Raw genomic sequence first — 14,741 nt, forward strand, 5'->3', positions numbered from 1 at the left:
CTAAGCCTGATGTAGAGCAGCCGATTATTTCAAGTTTCTTTTAGTGACTTGGGATGGATTGATTTTGGAATGGACCTAAAGGTTTACATTAGAATTTACAGTATGAAAGGAAAACTTACTTGAATATCTCCCTCATTGCTTCTGTTTTTTGTATTTTGCTCAGTTATTTTCCAGCCTGAATGATTATGAAAACATTCACCCCAAATCAAAGTATTGCCTTTCCTACCACCCTTATGTTTAAACTCATTTTAAAGTGATGTAAACTTTGTTGGAAATATTTAACATATATTTACTTAAATGCAATGTGAAGTGCTCAGTATTTATGATCTGTAATACAGGTTGTGGGAACATAGGTTTGTCAAGGTTTATCTTTGCTTGTAAATAATTTTTTTGGACAGAGTTGAAACCTTCATCCATTCATTCATTTGCTCAACATATATCTATTTATTGAATTTCTGTTATATGGTATTCATTACTCCTGCCTTAACCATTGTTATGTAAGTAAGGAATACACGCAAAATCTGAAGAGACACTTCTTAGCTTACTTACTATCTAGTGGTAGAATTATGTGAGAATCTCAGATTCCAAATTTAGCCCCTCTTGGCTATACCTCTGTCTCTGTGCCTCGTTCTGTGGTACGTTCCTTGAGAGCATGCAACTTAAAATTGTTCCTGCTATGAATGTTAGTATGACTTTAAGTTACCAATAAAAGATGCGTAGGCTAAAAGAAATAGCGTACAGGGGTGGGGGCTTCCTGGGGGGCTCAGTTGGTTGAGCATTCGACTCTTGGTTTCCGCTCAGGTCATGATCCCAGGGTCATGGGATCGAGCTCTATGTTGGGCTCTGTGCTGAGCGTGGAGCTTGCTTAGGATTCTGTCTCTTTCTCCCTTTGCCCTGCTCCCCTATTCGTGCTCTCTCTCTCTAAAAAATAAATTTAAAAAAAAAACCATAGCATAAAGAAATAGAAATAAAGACAAATGCTTTCCAACTAAGAATTCTGTGGTTTTACGTATTTGGGACTTATTTTCATATGGTTCCATATAACTATATGCTGTGTGGAATTTATAGATGCCAAAGCAGCTGTGGTTCAACTAAAAGAGGAGGAGGGAATCAGAACATGAAGGAAAGACTCAAATTCCAGCCATATCACTGGCTCAGAGCAGAAACTAATACAAGGCATACTCATCCTGAACAGCAACGTCCTAATCTTCATGATGAGCATAACAATTTCTATCTTACGGTGTGGCTGTGAAAAATAATACAGTGGAAAGTTTCTGGTTCCTAAACACTAGAATTTTTTTTAAGTTCTCTTCTAGTCCCCAAATTATTTTTCTTTCCTCTGAGATTATTTCCCACTTTTATGTTTGTTATGCTTTTTTTTCAGCTTATAAACTTTTCTCAAATTTCTGATGAGATTGGTGATCCATTCATATTTAAAAATGGGACATCTGAAAAGCTGACCAGCAATTTTGTGTAAATAGTCAGTGCTGGTCAACTGTCCATCGTTGTTTCAGAGTGAGAGGGTGGGAGACTGCCTACTGCATCATGAACCCATAAATGCCATAGTTGTTGGATTGGTGCCCTCCAAACAATTTATTCAGTTTTGCAAGAGGAGAACATTGCCATTTTCAACAGGAAGTAAATGCTTAGCTGCTGGACATTTGGCACATGGGATAAGCGAGAAGATTTCAGTGAGTTAGTTGAGTCTAGGGTTACATATTCTCATTAATACCCCCTATTTTCACCCCGCCCCCATCACTCCTGATCTAGGTCTTTACTGGATTCTGTGGGGAAATTAGCTCCCAAGAGATACCCAGGACTCTCCAGTCCTAATTCTAGACTTGGTTTCTGCTTCATCAAAAACAAGGAGATTAAATGAACATATGCACATTTAATGGTGAGCTTGTCCCCCGCACTTCCGACCTTTCTCTCTTCCACGGCTCCTAAAATGCCGGCACAAGCATATATCTTATGGGGGGAGATTAAAAGTCTCTGAAAATCTTATCAGCCCAGGAGGAAAGAGGAAGTAGTGCTGACCATTAGTGGTTTGCCAACAGAATGCCCAGCCAGATCACCTAATGTTAAAGTTCATGGTCAGTAAGCCCCATGTATGTGCTAAAACATCGAGGCAGCTTTTTAGTCCCTTAACCTTAAATGTAAGTAGACAGCTCATGAATGACCAGACATCTAAGGAAAGCCTCTAACATGATCAGAAAACAGAACAAAACACAACATTGCCTATGCAGAGAAAAGGAAATAAAACAGAGCAAGCAAAATCCTATCACTTAATATTCCCAGAGAGAAAAGATATTGCATCCCTGAAACAAGGAATATTCAGGGAATAAATAAAAACTCTTGAAAATTAAAAACATGGTAGAAGAAATAGTAAACTTAATAAGTAGGTTGGAATATAAACTGAAGGTAAATACCTGGGAAGTAGAGAAAAAAAATGTTGAAGAGATGGACAAAGTAAGAAAAGATTAGAAATTTAGAGAACTAGTTCAGCATGTCCAAGGCCTGAATAATAGGAAGTCTCTGGAGTGGACAAAATCGATGAAATCAGGCACAAAAGTTTCCCAGAATTGAAGGACACAAGATTCTGGATTAAAAGGTCTACCAAGTACCTAGCACAACAGATAAAAATAGTTGCACCCAAAGACACATCATCATGAAAGTTTACCATACACCAGAGAAAAGATTCTGCAAGCTTCCAGAGGGGGAGGAAAACCAATATGTGAACAATCAGGAATTAGAATGGGATTTTTAAGACATGCAAGTTCCCATATAACCTTCTTGAAGAATCTCCAGAAGGATGTGCTCCATTAAAAGGAGGAAGCCATCGGATTCAAGAAACAGGAGTTCCAACGTGGGGAAAAGCGGAAGGGCCTTCCCAAGAAGACAGCTGTGTCCTGGCAAGTGGGGAGTCAGTCCAGATGGGTACAGATCAGAGGCTCTGGGAGAGGTTTAAAGAGGAACAGGAATGAATGAACATCTTTAGAGACGATTTAATTTGGAGTTTAATCGTTGATAAGTTCATAGAAAGCTAGATAAATAAAAGAACAAGACACTTAACTCTAGGGGGAAAAGTTATGCAGCAAAGGAAAAAGTAACTATGGTTTTTTAAAAAAATATATTTTTTATGTGTTTATTTTATATTTGAGAGAGAGAGACAGAGTGTGAGTGGGGGAGGGGCAAAGAGAGAGGGAGACACAGAATCTGAAGCAGGGTCCAGGTTCTGAGCTGTCAGCACAGAGCCTGATGCGAGGCTCAAACTCATGGACCTTGAGATCATGACCTGATCTGAAGGCAGATCCTTAACTGACTGAGCCACCCAGGTGCGCCAGTAACTATGGTTTACTATGTGGTTCATCTCTGAATATCACCCCTGGTCACAATAACACTAATACCGAATAGTGAATTAACCAAAGGTAAGATACATATGTATTGGAAGAATGGGAGCGTATCTATGTTGATGGTGAGGAGATCTAAGAGCTACGTCCTCATTCTCTGTAAGGGGAGGAAGTAGAAAATCATTAAATTTTTAAAAGTCAACAAAAAAGGAGCATGTTGTTTAGAACATGAAAGTAAATATAAAAAAATTGGCTGAAAGAGTGTAATTATGGGGCGCCTGGGTGGCTTAGTCGGCTAAGCGTCCGACTTTCGCTTAGGTCATGATCTCGCAGTTTGTGGGTTCGGGCCCCGCGTCGGGCTCTGTGCCGACTGCCAGCTCAGAGCCTGGAGCCTGTTTCAGTCTGTGACTCCCTCTCTCTCTGACCCTCCCCTGCTCAAGCTGTCTCTCTCTCTCTCTCCTAGAAATAAATAAAAAATGTTTAAAAAAAAAGTGTAATTATTTTTATTAACAAATCTTATGGAACTAGTTGGCACTTTATGTGTATTTATGGCTTTGATAAACAAAAACAAAAGAACAATTAGATCGAATTATGAAGTAAATGGACTTGTATAGTCTTTTGGGAGGAAATCTTCATAATAAAATGTTCCCATGAAATCACCATCTAAACAAAATAATTTATTTTGAGTTTTCAGGGTATATCGGAAAGAATCAAACTTTCTGGGTTATATATTTTGAGGTTAGATTCATTCAGGATCAGGATTATTACATGTTCTTGATGAATTATCCAATTTATAATTACCAACTCTTTATTGCTAATGCAACTTTTGGCATTAAGGTCTCTTGTCTGATTTTGATACTGCTTTTAGGTAATAGTTGCTTGAGATATTTTTCTGTCCCTTTACTTTCAACCTTTCAGTGTCATTTTTTCAGTATGCGCCTTTAAGTATTATGTAGCTAGATTTTTTTCTTTATCCAAATAGTGAGATAATCCCTTTAAACATATCTAAAATTATAAATAAATGCATTCTATTTCTACACATCATGTTGTTGAAGTTTTTCTTTATCTCCCTCCTTCCATGACTTTTTCCCCTTCTGATGCTTTGCAAGCTATAGACTGAATTTCTGTAAGCGATTATCCTTAACTCTTTTTAAAAAGAAAGGCCAGTATACATACTTTATATTGTAAAAATAGAACTTGAAACTGAATGTGGTAAGGGAATAAGGAAATGTTGGGAAGTTGGTGGTAATTACAAAAAAAAAATCTCTATATAAGGTAGCATTGTGGTGGGGGGTTTGGTGAGGGAAAGGATGGGAAACTCATAGCTGTGGGGGCTGAGGATCAAAAACAGCGAGTACGGAAACTGTTAGGGTAGCCCACACCGATTCTTCTTTAGAGAATAGGCTTTAGAAACTGGGCATTTTCTAGAACAAAAAGAGCTCCTTCAATTTAAGCTTTGAATTAAGCTCTTGAAATTTAAGTAATTATTCAGCTTTGATGGATACTAGGAGTTGCTAAATGTTGTATAAATAATGGAAAAATGTCAGGCAATCAGAAAGACTTCAATTGTCTCATCTTGTCTTAGAGAGAACTAGTAGTTTTCCCATCATTAGCACAAAACTACCTCCTTAGAAAGCCTGAGGTGGTGTGGGGATGGACTGGAACAGGGTATGTTGATATCACATTTTGAGCTGGATAATTAATAAAACTGAAGGAGATCTTACACTGCAGCGAATAATTTAGCCCTCAATGGCTTAGTCTGCCATGGCTTTGCAACAGCAACAGACTTTTAAAATTCATAATATAGGTGTGTTTTTATAAAACGAAAAAATACAGTTTTGAAATCTAGACCCAAAATGGCACTGTGTCATTTCCACTGCATTCTGTGGGTCACAGCAAGTCACAAAGCGTTCCAGAGTCCAAAGGAAGGACCACATTCAGTTTCAAGTTCTATTATTACAATGTAAAGCATGTGTACTGGACCTCACCTCTCAGGAAAAATGGCAAGTGCATATAGGGAGGAAGGAACTGATGGTGGCCATCTTTGGTAGCTATCTAAACCTGACTACTTACTTTACTATTCATTCAGACTCTTGCATTCTGGCATAAATCCTTGCTTCCTTACACTGCAGCTGACCTCACAAAGGCAGTGAATGGCCAAATTAGCATATATTTGCATATATTGTCTTACAACATACTACTTACATATATCTTTCTTAAAAAAATTTTTTTTTAATGTTTATTTATTTTTGAGAGAGAGAGACAGAGTGTAGGCAGGGGAGGGTCAGAGAGAGAGGGAGACACAGAATCTGAAGGAGGCTCCAGGCTCTGAGCTGTCAGCACAGAGCCTGATGTGGGGCTCGAACTCAAGAACCATGAGATCGTGACCTGATCCAAAGTTGGACACTTAACCAACTGAGCCACCCAGGCACCCCTACTTGTATCTTTCAATATGTTGCTTACATTTAATTTTTCTTGAGAGAGAGAAAGAAGGGGGAGGGGCAGTGGGAGAGGCAGAAAGAATCTCAAGCATGCTCTGTGGCTCAGTGAGGAGTCCAACATGGGGCTCGATCCCATGACCCTAGGACCATGACCTGAGCCAAAATCAAGAGTCAGATGCTCAACCAATCGACTGAGCCACCTAGGTGCCCCTAATGTTTTTTATTACAGAAGTTTTCAAACATACACAAGTGAGCAGAATATAATAGATCCCCCCTGTAAACATTACCCAGCTTTAATGATTATTAACTCAGCATCAGTCCTGTTTCATCTGTACCCTAACTCACTTCTCCTTTCTTATTTTATATTGAAGCAAATGCCAAATATATTATTTCATCCATCTATGTACATTTTTAATGAGTGTATGGTATCTATCTATCTATATATTTAGATAATTCCATTTTTGGACACTTGTGGCTTTTATTTTTATCATTCAAATTATAACACTGCAATCACAGCCATGTATCTTTTTTTGTTAAAAATTTTTAATGTTTATTTATTTTTGAGAGAGAGTGTGTGAGTGAGCAGGGGAGGGACAGAGAGAGAGGGAGACACAGAATCCGAAGCAGGCTCTGAGCTGTCAGCACAGAGACTGATGCAGGGCTCGAACTCACAAACCGTGAGATTATGACCTGAGCCGAAGTTGGACACTTAACTGACTGAGCCACCCAGACGCCCCACAACCATATAATTAAGGAAATACCAACAGCTGTTTGACATCACTTTGACATGCTTTCTTATTTTTATCCTCACAACTTCCTGTAAGGGAAGTAGAGCAGGTTATATTATCCTTATTTTATAAATAAGAATCTTAGAGTGCAATGTCAAACTGTTGAATAGTAGAATAAGAACTAGAACCCAGAGCCCAGAGCGTGCCTGGCTGGCTCAGTCAGTATGGCATATGACTCTGGATCTTGGGATTGTAAGTTCGAGCCCCACACTGAGTGTAGAGATTACTTAAAAATAAAACTTTATAATTAGAACCCAGATGTCTTGAATATACTTTGTTCATTTTAAACTCAACCTTGCTAACTTATTCATAAAAGTAATACATGCATATGGTAGAAATATGCTGCTATGTTAATATCCATTGAACACCCATTAAGTATTAGATACAATGCTGGACACTTTCCTGTTTAATCTTCATGTAAATACTGTGAGATAAATGTTACCTCTTTTAGAGATAAGGAATGAAGACTAAGAGAAGTTAATGACTTACCCATCATTACATAGCTTATAAGTAGTAGAATTGATTCTAATTTAGGTCTTCTTGCCTCTAACTTTAGTGCTCTTTCCACTTTTCCCTACATTGATATTTCAGGGGCTGCCCTTTTCCTTTTTTAAATTTATTTTTTGAGAGAGAGCAGGAGAGAGGCAGAGAGAGAGGGAGAGAGAAAATCCCAAGCAGGCTCCACACTCTCATTGCAGAGCCCAAAGTGGAGCTTGAACCCATGCACTGTGAGATTATGACCTGAGCTGAAGTCAAGAGTCCGATGCTTAACTGACTTAAGCGACTTAAGTCAATGGCTTAACCGAGCCACCTTGGTGCTCCAAGGGCTACTTTTTTTTTTTTTTTAATTTTTATTTATTTTGAGAGAGAGCATGAATGGGAGGGGGACAGAGAGAGACAGAGGCACAGAATCCAAACCAGGCTCCAGGCTCTGAGCTGTCAGCATAGAGTCTGACATGGGGCTCGAACCTGAGCTGAAGTTGGTCACTTAACCAGCTGGGCTACCCAGGCACCCCAAAGGCTATCCTTTTTTTTTTTTTTTTCAATTAAAAACCAACAACAACAACAAAAATGACTTTTTCAGTAGGTGCTTTTAATTAACTTGTACAGTCATATACATATAATTTTCCCTTCTAGTACTTTTAGCCTGTTTGTTTATAACCTTATATACCAAGTCTTGTGAAATAGTGTGTTGTGTGATGCCTTTTATAATGGACATTATAAAGATCTTTTTTTTTTTTTGTAAGGTTATTTATTGCTTGCTACCGAGCTTTTAGAGTTTTACTGTATGGTGGTATGTGGAAGGTGTTTTGGATGATATAAAGGGTCCTCACACATGAAGTCTTTCTTTAAGCAACTTCAGTTGGGAAAATAACACAAGGTAGGGAGTCAGTGCCATAGGAGCAGAAGAAAAGTTATTTGGCAGCAGTAAAAATACTACCCTTCATATATGCATAGTGTTTTGCAGATATAATTTTGTTCAATAATCTGTAATATATTGAATACCTACTGTGTATAAAGACCTGTGTTAGGGTATGTAACAGTGAGACAAACAGACAAGGTTTCTGCCTTCTTAACACTAGAAACCAAACTTCAGAAAGATAAATCTGACCAGATATTTTTGTAGTCCTTGCCTTAATTTGCTTAGCTATAACAAAATGCTACAGACTAAGTAGCTTATAAAGAACAGACATTTATCATAGTTCTGGAGGCTGGCGATCTGAGGTCAGGGAGACAGCTAGGTCAAGTGAAGGCTCTTTCCCCTCAGAAATTGCGGACTTCTCATTGTACCTTCACATGGTGGAAAGGGCTAGGGAGCATTCTGGGGTATCTCTACCTAAGAATAAGGGCACTAATCCCATTCACAAGGACCCCACCTTTGTGACCTCATCACCTCCCAAAGACCTCACCTCCTTACACCACCACTGGTGTACGGATCGCGACATCTGAATTCTGGGGGGAGACACAAACATTCAGATCATGGTATTCCATCCTTGGCCCCTCAAATTCATGTCCTGCTCTCAAACAAAATACACTCATTCCCTCCCAACAGCCCTAAAAGTCTTAATTATCTCTTCCAGCATCCACTTACAAGTCTATAAAGTACGGAGTCTCATCTAAATCATGGATGGGTAAGACTCAAGGTATGATTTATTATGAGGAAATCCCTTCTAGCTGTGAGCCTGTGAAATCAAACGATTTATGTGTTTCTGAAATAACAATGGTGGGACAGACATAGGATAGGTATTTTCATTCCAAACAGGAGAAATAGGAGAGAAAGAGGAGGCAACAGGTTCCAAGCAAGCTCAAAATCCTACAAGGCAACTAACATTAAATCCTAAGACATGAGAATACTCTTTAGATGTTCGACCCTCTGAGATGGAGGTCCTACCTTCTGGATCAACTTGGGGGGCGGTGGGGAGGGATCTTACCTTCTAGACCCTGAGGGGCATTCGCAGCCCAATGGCTTTTCAGGGAAGCTCACATGGGTTGGAGTTGCACACTGATGGTTCTACCAGTCTGGGATCCTAGGGATAGCCCCATCCTGATGGCCTTCATTGGGAATTGCCCTGGTTGGGGTTCTCTGGTGGCCTTGCACTTGAGGTGGCCCTGTGCTTGGGTTGTGCTCTCGCAGCTCTGGGCAGCTTCATCCTTCCAAATCTAAGTGGAGATAGCCATGCTCCCAATGGCTCTGCTAGGCATGAGTCAGCCCCCGCCCCCCATGGCTTTGGGAGACATCACTTTGGTTTGATTGGAGGTTGTGTGGTCTGTTGAAACCAAGGAAATGCCCCACCCAAAATTTGTGAAACTGAGGGGACAACTTTGATGATTTCTGAATTGCATTTAGGGTCCTTCCTCCTTGTCTTGAAGAATAGCCCAACGTCAAAGCCATAGCTCTTAGATCCCATCCTGTACAATCCAAGTCCAACAGCCAGCCTCATTCCTTCCTTTTCATTTCACATGGACTTTCCTTCTTCAGTCGCTACCTAACTCTTTGGTTCGAACCCATATTGACCCTTAATCAAAAGGTGGTTTTGGATACACCCTGTCCTCTCTTGAACAAACTTTCCCATTTCTTTCAATAAGGAAACACTGAAAAGTGTCCAGATTTTTAGGTTCTATTTCCTCTTTGATCAACTACCTTTAAATCATTTCTTTTGTCACATTTTACTATAAGCATTCAAGAAAAATTAGGCCACTCCTTCAGCACTTGGCTTAGAAATTTCCTCAGCCAAATATCCAGTTTCATCGCTCGCAAGTTCTACCCTCCACAAAACCCCAAGACAAGAATCCAATTCAGCAAAGCTCTTTGCTGCTTTATAGCAAGGATCACCTTTCCTCTTGTTTCTAATAACATATTCCTTATTTCCATCTGAGACCTCATCAGAATGGCCTTTGCCGTCCATCATATTTCTACTAATACTCTGTTCACAACCACTTAGGTATTCTCTAAGAAGGATGAGGCTTTCTCTACAGCTTCCTGTTCGCCTTCAGAGTTCTCACTGGAATTGCTTTAAATGCAATTTAAATGATCTGTTCATGGCAACGTAGGCTTTTTCTACCACACACCTCAAAATTCTTCAGCATCTACCGATTACCCAATTCCAAACTCACTTTCACATTTTTAGGTATTTGTTACAGCAGCACTCCACTCTCGGGACCCATTTCTGTCTGGCTCTGTTCATGCTGCTGTAACAAAATATGACAGACCACGTAGCTTATGAACAATAGAAATGTATTTCTCATAATTCTGGAGGCTGCAAATCTGAGATTGGGGTGCCAGCAAGGCCAGGTTAGGACCCTCCTCTGCGTTTTAGCCTCCTTGTATTTTCACTTGGCAGAAGAGGCTAGGGAGCTCTGTGGGACCTCTATTATAAGAGAACTAATCCCATTCGTGAGAGTCCCACCTCACATTGGGCATTAGGATTCCAAGGTGAATTTGAGGGAAACACAAACATTCAGACCATAGCAATCCTTTTAAGAAAGTATTCAGTCCTTTTTTTTCCGAGACTTCCATTTTTTAGAGCAGTTGAGGGTTCACAAAAAAATTGGTGTAGAAATCTCCCATGTATTCCCTGCCCCACACCTGCATAGCTTCTCTCATTACCAACACCCCCCACCAGAGTGGTACCTTTGTTAAAACTGATGGACCTACATTGGTACATTATAATAACCCAAAGTTCATAATTCCACTCTTGGTGTACATTCCATGGATTTGGACAAATGTATCCATTACTAGGGTATCATACAGAGTATTTCCACTGCCCTGAAAAGCTTCTGTGCCCTGTTTATTCATCCCCCACCTCCATTGGAATCCTACAATATGCATCCTTTTCAGATTGGCTTCTTTCATTGAATAATATGCATTTAAGTTTCCTCCATGTCCGCTCATGGCTTCATAGCTCATTTCCTTTTAGTGTTAAATAATGTCATTGTCTGGGTGTACCGTGGTTTATTTATCCATTCACCTAGTGAAGGACATCTTGATTGCTTCCAAGTTTTAGCAATTATGAGTAAAGCTGATGTGAACATCCGAATGCAAGTTTTTGTGTTGACATAAGTTTTCAGTTCCTTTGGAAAGATACCAAGAAGTGCGATTGCCAGATCATATGGTAAGAGCATATTTAAGAGTATGGTAAGAGTTTTGTAAGAAACTGCCAAACTGTCTTCCAAAGTGACCAAATGATTTTGTATTCCCATGAACAATGAATGAGAGTCCCTGTTTCTCCACATCCTCAACGCACATCCACTAGCATTTGGTGTTGTCAGTGGTCTGGAATTTGGCCACTCGAATAGGTATGTCAATAATTTCTTTTTCTCACTAGCAAGATTTTACATACAGATCAGCAACTTGTTTGTGGATTTCCCTGGCAACCTCAACGATATTCAAAATCGAGCTTAAGTCTCCATGAGTGCAGAATTTTCCTTAAAAATATAGTGTAGTTACGCTTTAGAGGTGATGATTGTCAGCCTACTGCCAGTAGTGGAAGAATGTAGTGTTGGCATATGCCTGCCAGTTGTTTTTTATTTTTGTTGTTGTGTTGTTGTTGTTTTTGTTTGGTTTGGTTTTGGTTTAAAGAATATCCTAGACAATGAGAAAGAATGAAATCTGGCCATTTGTAGCAACGTGGATGGAACTCGAGGGTGTTAATGCTATGTGAAATAAGCCAGGCAGAGAAGGACAGATACCATATGTTTTCACTCATATGTGGAACAGGAGAAACATAACAGAGAACCATGGGGGAGGGAAAGGGAGAAAAATAGTTAAGGAGAGGGAGGGAGGCAAACCTTAAGAGACTCTTGAATGCTGAGAACAAACAGGGTTGATGGGGGTGGGGGGGAGGGAAAGGAGGATGATGGGCACGGAGGAGGGCACTTGTGGGGATGAACACTGGGTGTTATATGGAAACTAACTGGACAATAAACTATAAAAAAACAAAAACAAACAAAACAAACAAACAAAAGAAGAATATCCTAGACTGGAGACAGTGCTTGCCCAACTGCTTCTAAGTAGTGCCACAGTCTATAACCGTAACTCAACAAAATGCTTTTAGACAACAGTACTTGCTTATTAAATGTTTGAAATATTTTCACAAAAATTAAAGATGATATGGGGTCCAGAGAATGCACTTAGGAAATATCTATTTATACACCCGAATATTTGAAACCTCTTCTAGAAGTTACATCCCTGCAATAAATAGTCTTTGAGATGCTGCTGTGTGGACAGGCAGTTAGATTGGTACACGTGGTGACAATGAAATGTTTTACACTTTTGTTATCCAGTAGAAATATAATGTGAGACACATACGTAATTTAAAATTCTCTATTGAACAAATTAATAAAATGAAAAAGATTTTTATACTTTATTTATTTAGTGCAACATATTAAAAATATTATTTCAATGTGAGTCAATATACAAAATCACTGAGATAGTTTACACTTTTTGTATTGGTTTTCAAATTATGTATTATTGAATGAAGTGTGTATTTTACACTCACACATCTCAATTCACACTTCAAGTGGATCCACATTCCAAGTGCTTTTGTTTTTTTATGTTTTTTAATGTTTCTTAAATTTATTTCTGAGAGAGAGACAGCACCAGCAGGGGAGGGTCAGAGAGAAAGGGAGATACAGAATCTGAAGCAGGCTCCAGGCTCTGAGCTAGCTGTCTGCACAGAGCCCGATGCGGGGCTCGAACCCACAAGCCGTGAAATCATGACTGGAGCCGAAGTCGGACGCCCAACCAACAGAGCCACCCCGGCGCCCCTCCAAGTGCTTTTGGACAGCACGGTTCTGTTATTCCTGAGTCGTCAGTCACTTTCTGAACCATTTGGAGGCAAGAAGACAGGTGTGCTGTTGAAATAATGAATTCCCTGAGCCAGTGCACACCATACATCATCGCTATCGTCTTTTTGGGTGTCAGTCCATTAAAAGTAATAGCCATGTCTGACGAGCGGTCTTGTACTACTTCCTGAGGATTATTACACATGCTCTCTTGAATAAGATGCGCATTGGTTTTGTATTAAATACAACTCTTCCTTCAGAGTCCTCTGCATTTTCTGCAAGAACTCCAGCTTCTTCGAGGCCGACTGCCGGCTGCATATCTTCACATAACTCTCACATGACACTTCAAGCTGCACACTTCTCAGACTTACTGAAGAGGCTGTCTTCCAGATTCTATACTGGACAATTTCTCCTTCCACAGTCATGTATTGGAGGTTGCCATGTTATAGTGTGGCCCAACGAGAAAGGTTGTGATAAAGCCCCGGTAAACAGAAAATACCCTGAATTGTCAATGACCGCAAATGCAGCGGGACATGTAAGAAAGAACCAGTTGTAGCTGTCACTGACCTTTTCAAAGACATATTTCTAAGTTGTCCTCATCTGCATTCACATGTCATTTTTTTCAAGTTTTATTTATTTATTTTGAGAGAGAGAGAGAGAGAGAGTGCAAGCAAGGGAGGGGCAGAAAGAGAGGGAGAGAAAGAATCTTAAGCAGGTTCTGTGCTGCCAGCATAAGCCCAAGGAGGAGGAGAGGGGGACTTGATCCTACGAACCCAGATCATGGCCTAAGCTGAAGTCAAGAGTCCATCACTTGGGGCGCCTGAGTGGCTTAGTCGGGGTTAGGTGTCCGACTTCGACCCAGATCATGATCTCACAGTTGTAGGTTCGAGCCCTGCTGTCTATGACAGCTCAGAGCCTTGAGCTTGTTTCAGATTCTGTGTCTCCCTATCTCTGTACCCCTCCCCAGCTCATGCTCTGTCTCTCTCTGTCTCAAAAATAAATAAACGTTAAAAAAATTTTTTTAAGAAAAGAGTCCATCACTTAACCCACCAAGCCACCCAGGTACCCCTCCACATGTCATTTTTAAAAATATTAAAAAACCTAACAATCTGTCATTTTTAATACTGTAGGGTTCTGCTTTGTCACAGTGTTTGGTCCAAGTCTTTTTCATAATGCTCATCTTGGATTCTCCACAGCTGATATAGCCAACGGATACTGTTATTAAGATCCACGGGGGCGCCTGGGTGGCTTAGTTGGTTAAGCGTCCGACTTTCGCTTGGGTCATGATCTCGCGGATCGTGGGTTCGAGCGCCGCGTCGGGCTCTGTGCTGACTGCCAGCTCAGAGCCTGGAGCCTGTTTCGGTCTGTGACTCCCTCTCTCTCTCTCTGACCCTCCCCTACTCACGCTGTCTCTCTCTCTCTCCTAGAAATAAATAAAACATTAAAAAAAAAAAAAAAAGATCCACGCATTGCACTTCTGAAATATATAAGAAATCTTTTCTGTTTGGTGGGCGAAGGTAATGGTGATCAGGGTCTTTACCTCTGTGTTGAATGTTAATTGGCCACATGGTTGTCAAAACGCAGTAAATGCTCCCAAGCAGCATACTGGTTAAAAAAAAAAAAAGAAAAAGAAAAAGATAAAAAACCCACACACCCTGGTCCGGGTCCCAGCAGCCCCACCCAATCTGGAGCTAGGGCCGCCCTCCCAGCTGGGACATTCTAGCCTTGGGGGTGGGGGGGGCGCGCTTCTCCGTGGTTCTGACAAGTGGGTGGGGCTGGAGCCAGGCGTGTCAGCCCTTGGGCGGCCCAGGGTGCAGCAGTTTGAGGTGCGCTGGAAGTTCTGGAATAGCAACCAACAATGAAACTGAGAATGAGCA

At 40.4% G+C, this 14,741-nt stretch overlaps 2 protein-coding genes across 2 annotated transcripts in view; one reads left to right on the forward strand and one right to left on the reverse strand.

The window, feature by feature from the left end:
- Positions 1 to 14,741, forward strand: part of PLEKHH2 (pleckstrin homology, MyTH4 and FERM domain containing H2) — a 120,413-nt gene that overhangs the window by 7,398 nt on the left and 98,274 nt on the right. The window lies entirely within an intron of this gene.
- C1GALT1C1L (C1GALT1 specific chaperone 1 like) lies at positions 12,891 to 14,044 on the reverse strand. The gene is given in 6 exon segments (XM_077749185.1): positions 12,891 to 12,949; positions 12,952 to 13,092; positions 13,095 to 13,256; positions 13,259 to 13,308; positions 13,310 to 13,498; positions 13,971 to 14,044. Coding segments are annotated over 6 exon segments (675 nt in total).

This window comes from Crocuta crocuta, unplaced genomic scaffold (assembly GCF_008692635.1).
Source record: "Crocuta crocuta isolate KB4526 unplaced genomic scaffold, BGI_CrCroc_1.0 scaffold118, whole genome shotgun sequence".
NCBI classification, from domain to species: Eukaryota; Metazoa; Chordata; class Mammalia; order Carnivora; family Hyaenidae; genus Crocuta; species Crocuta crocuta.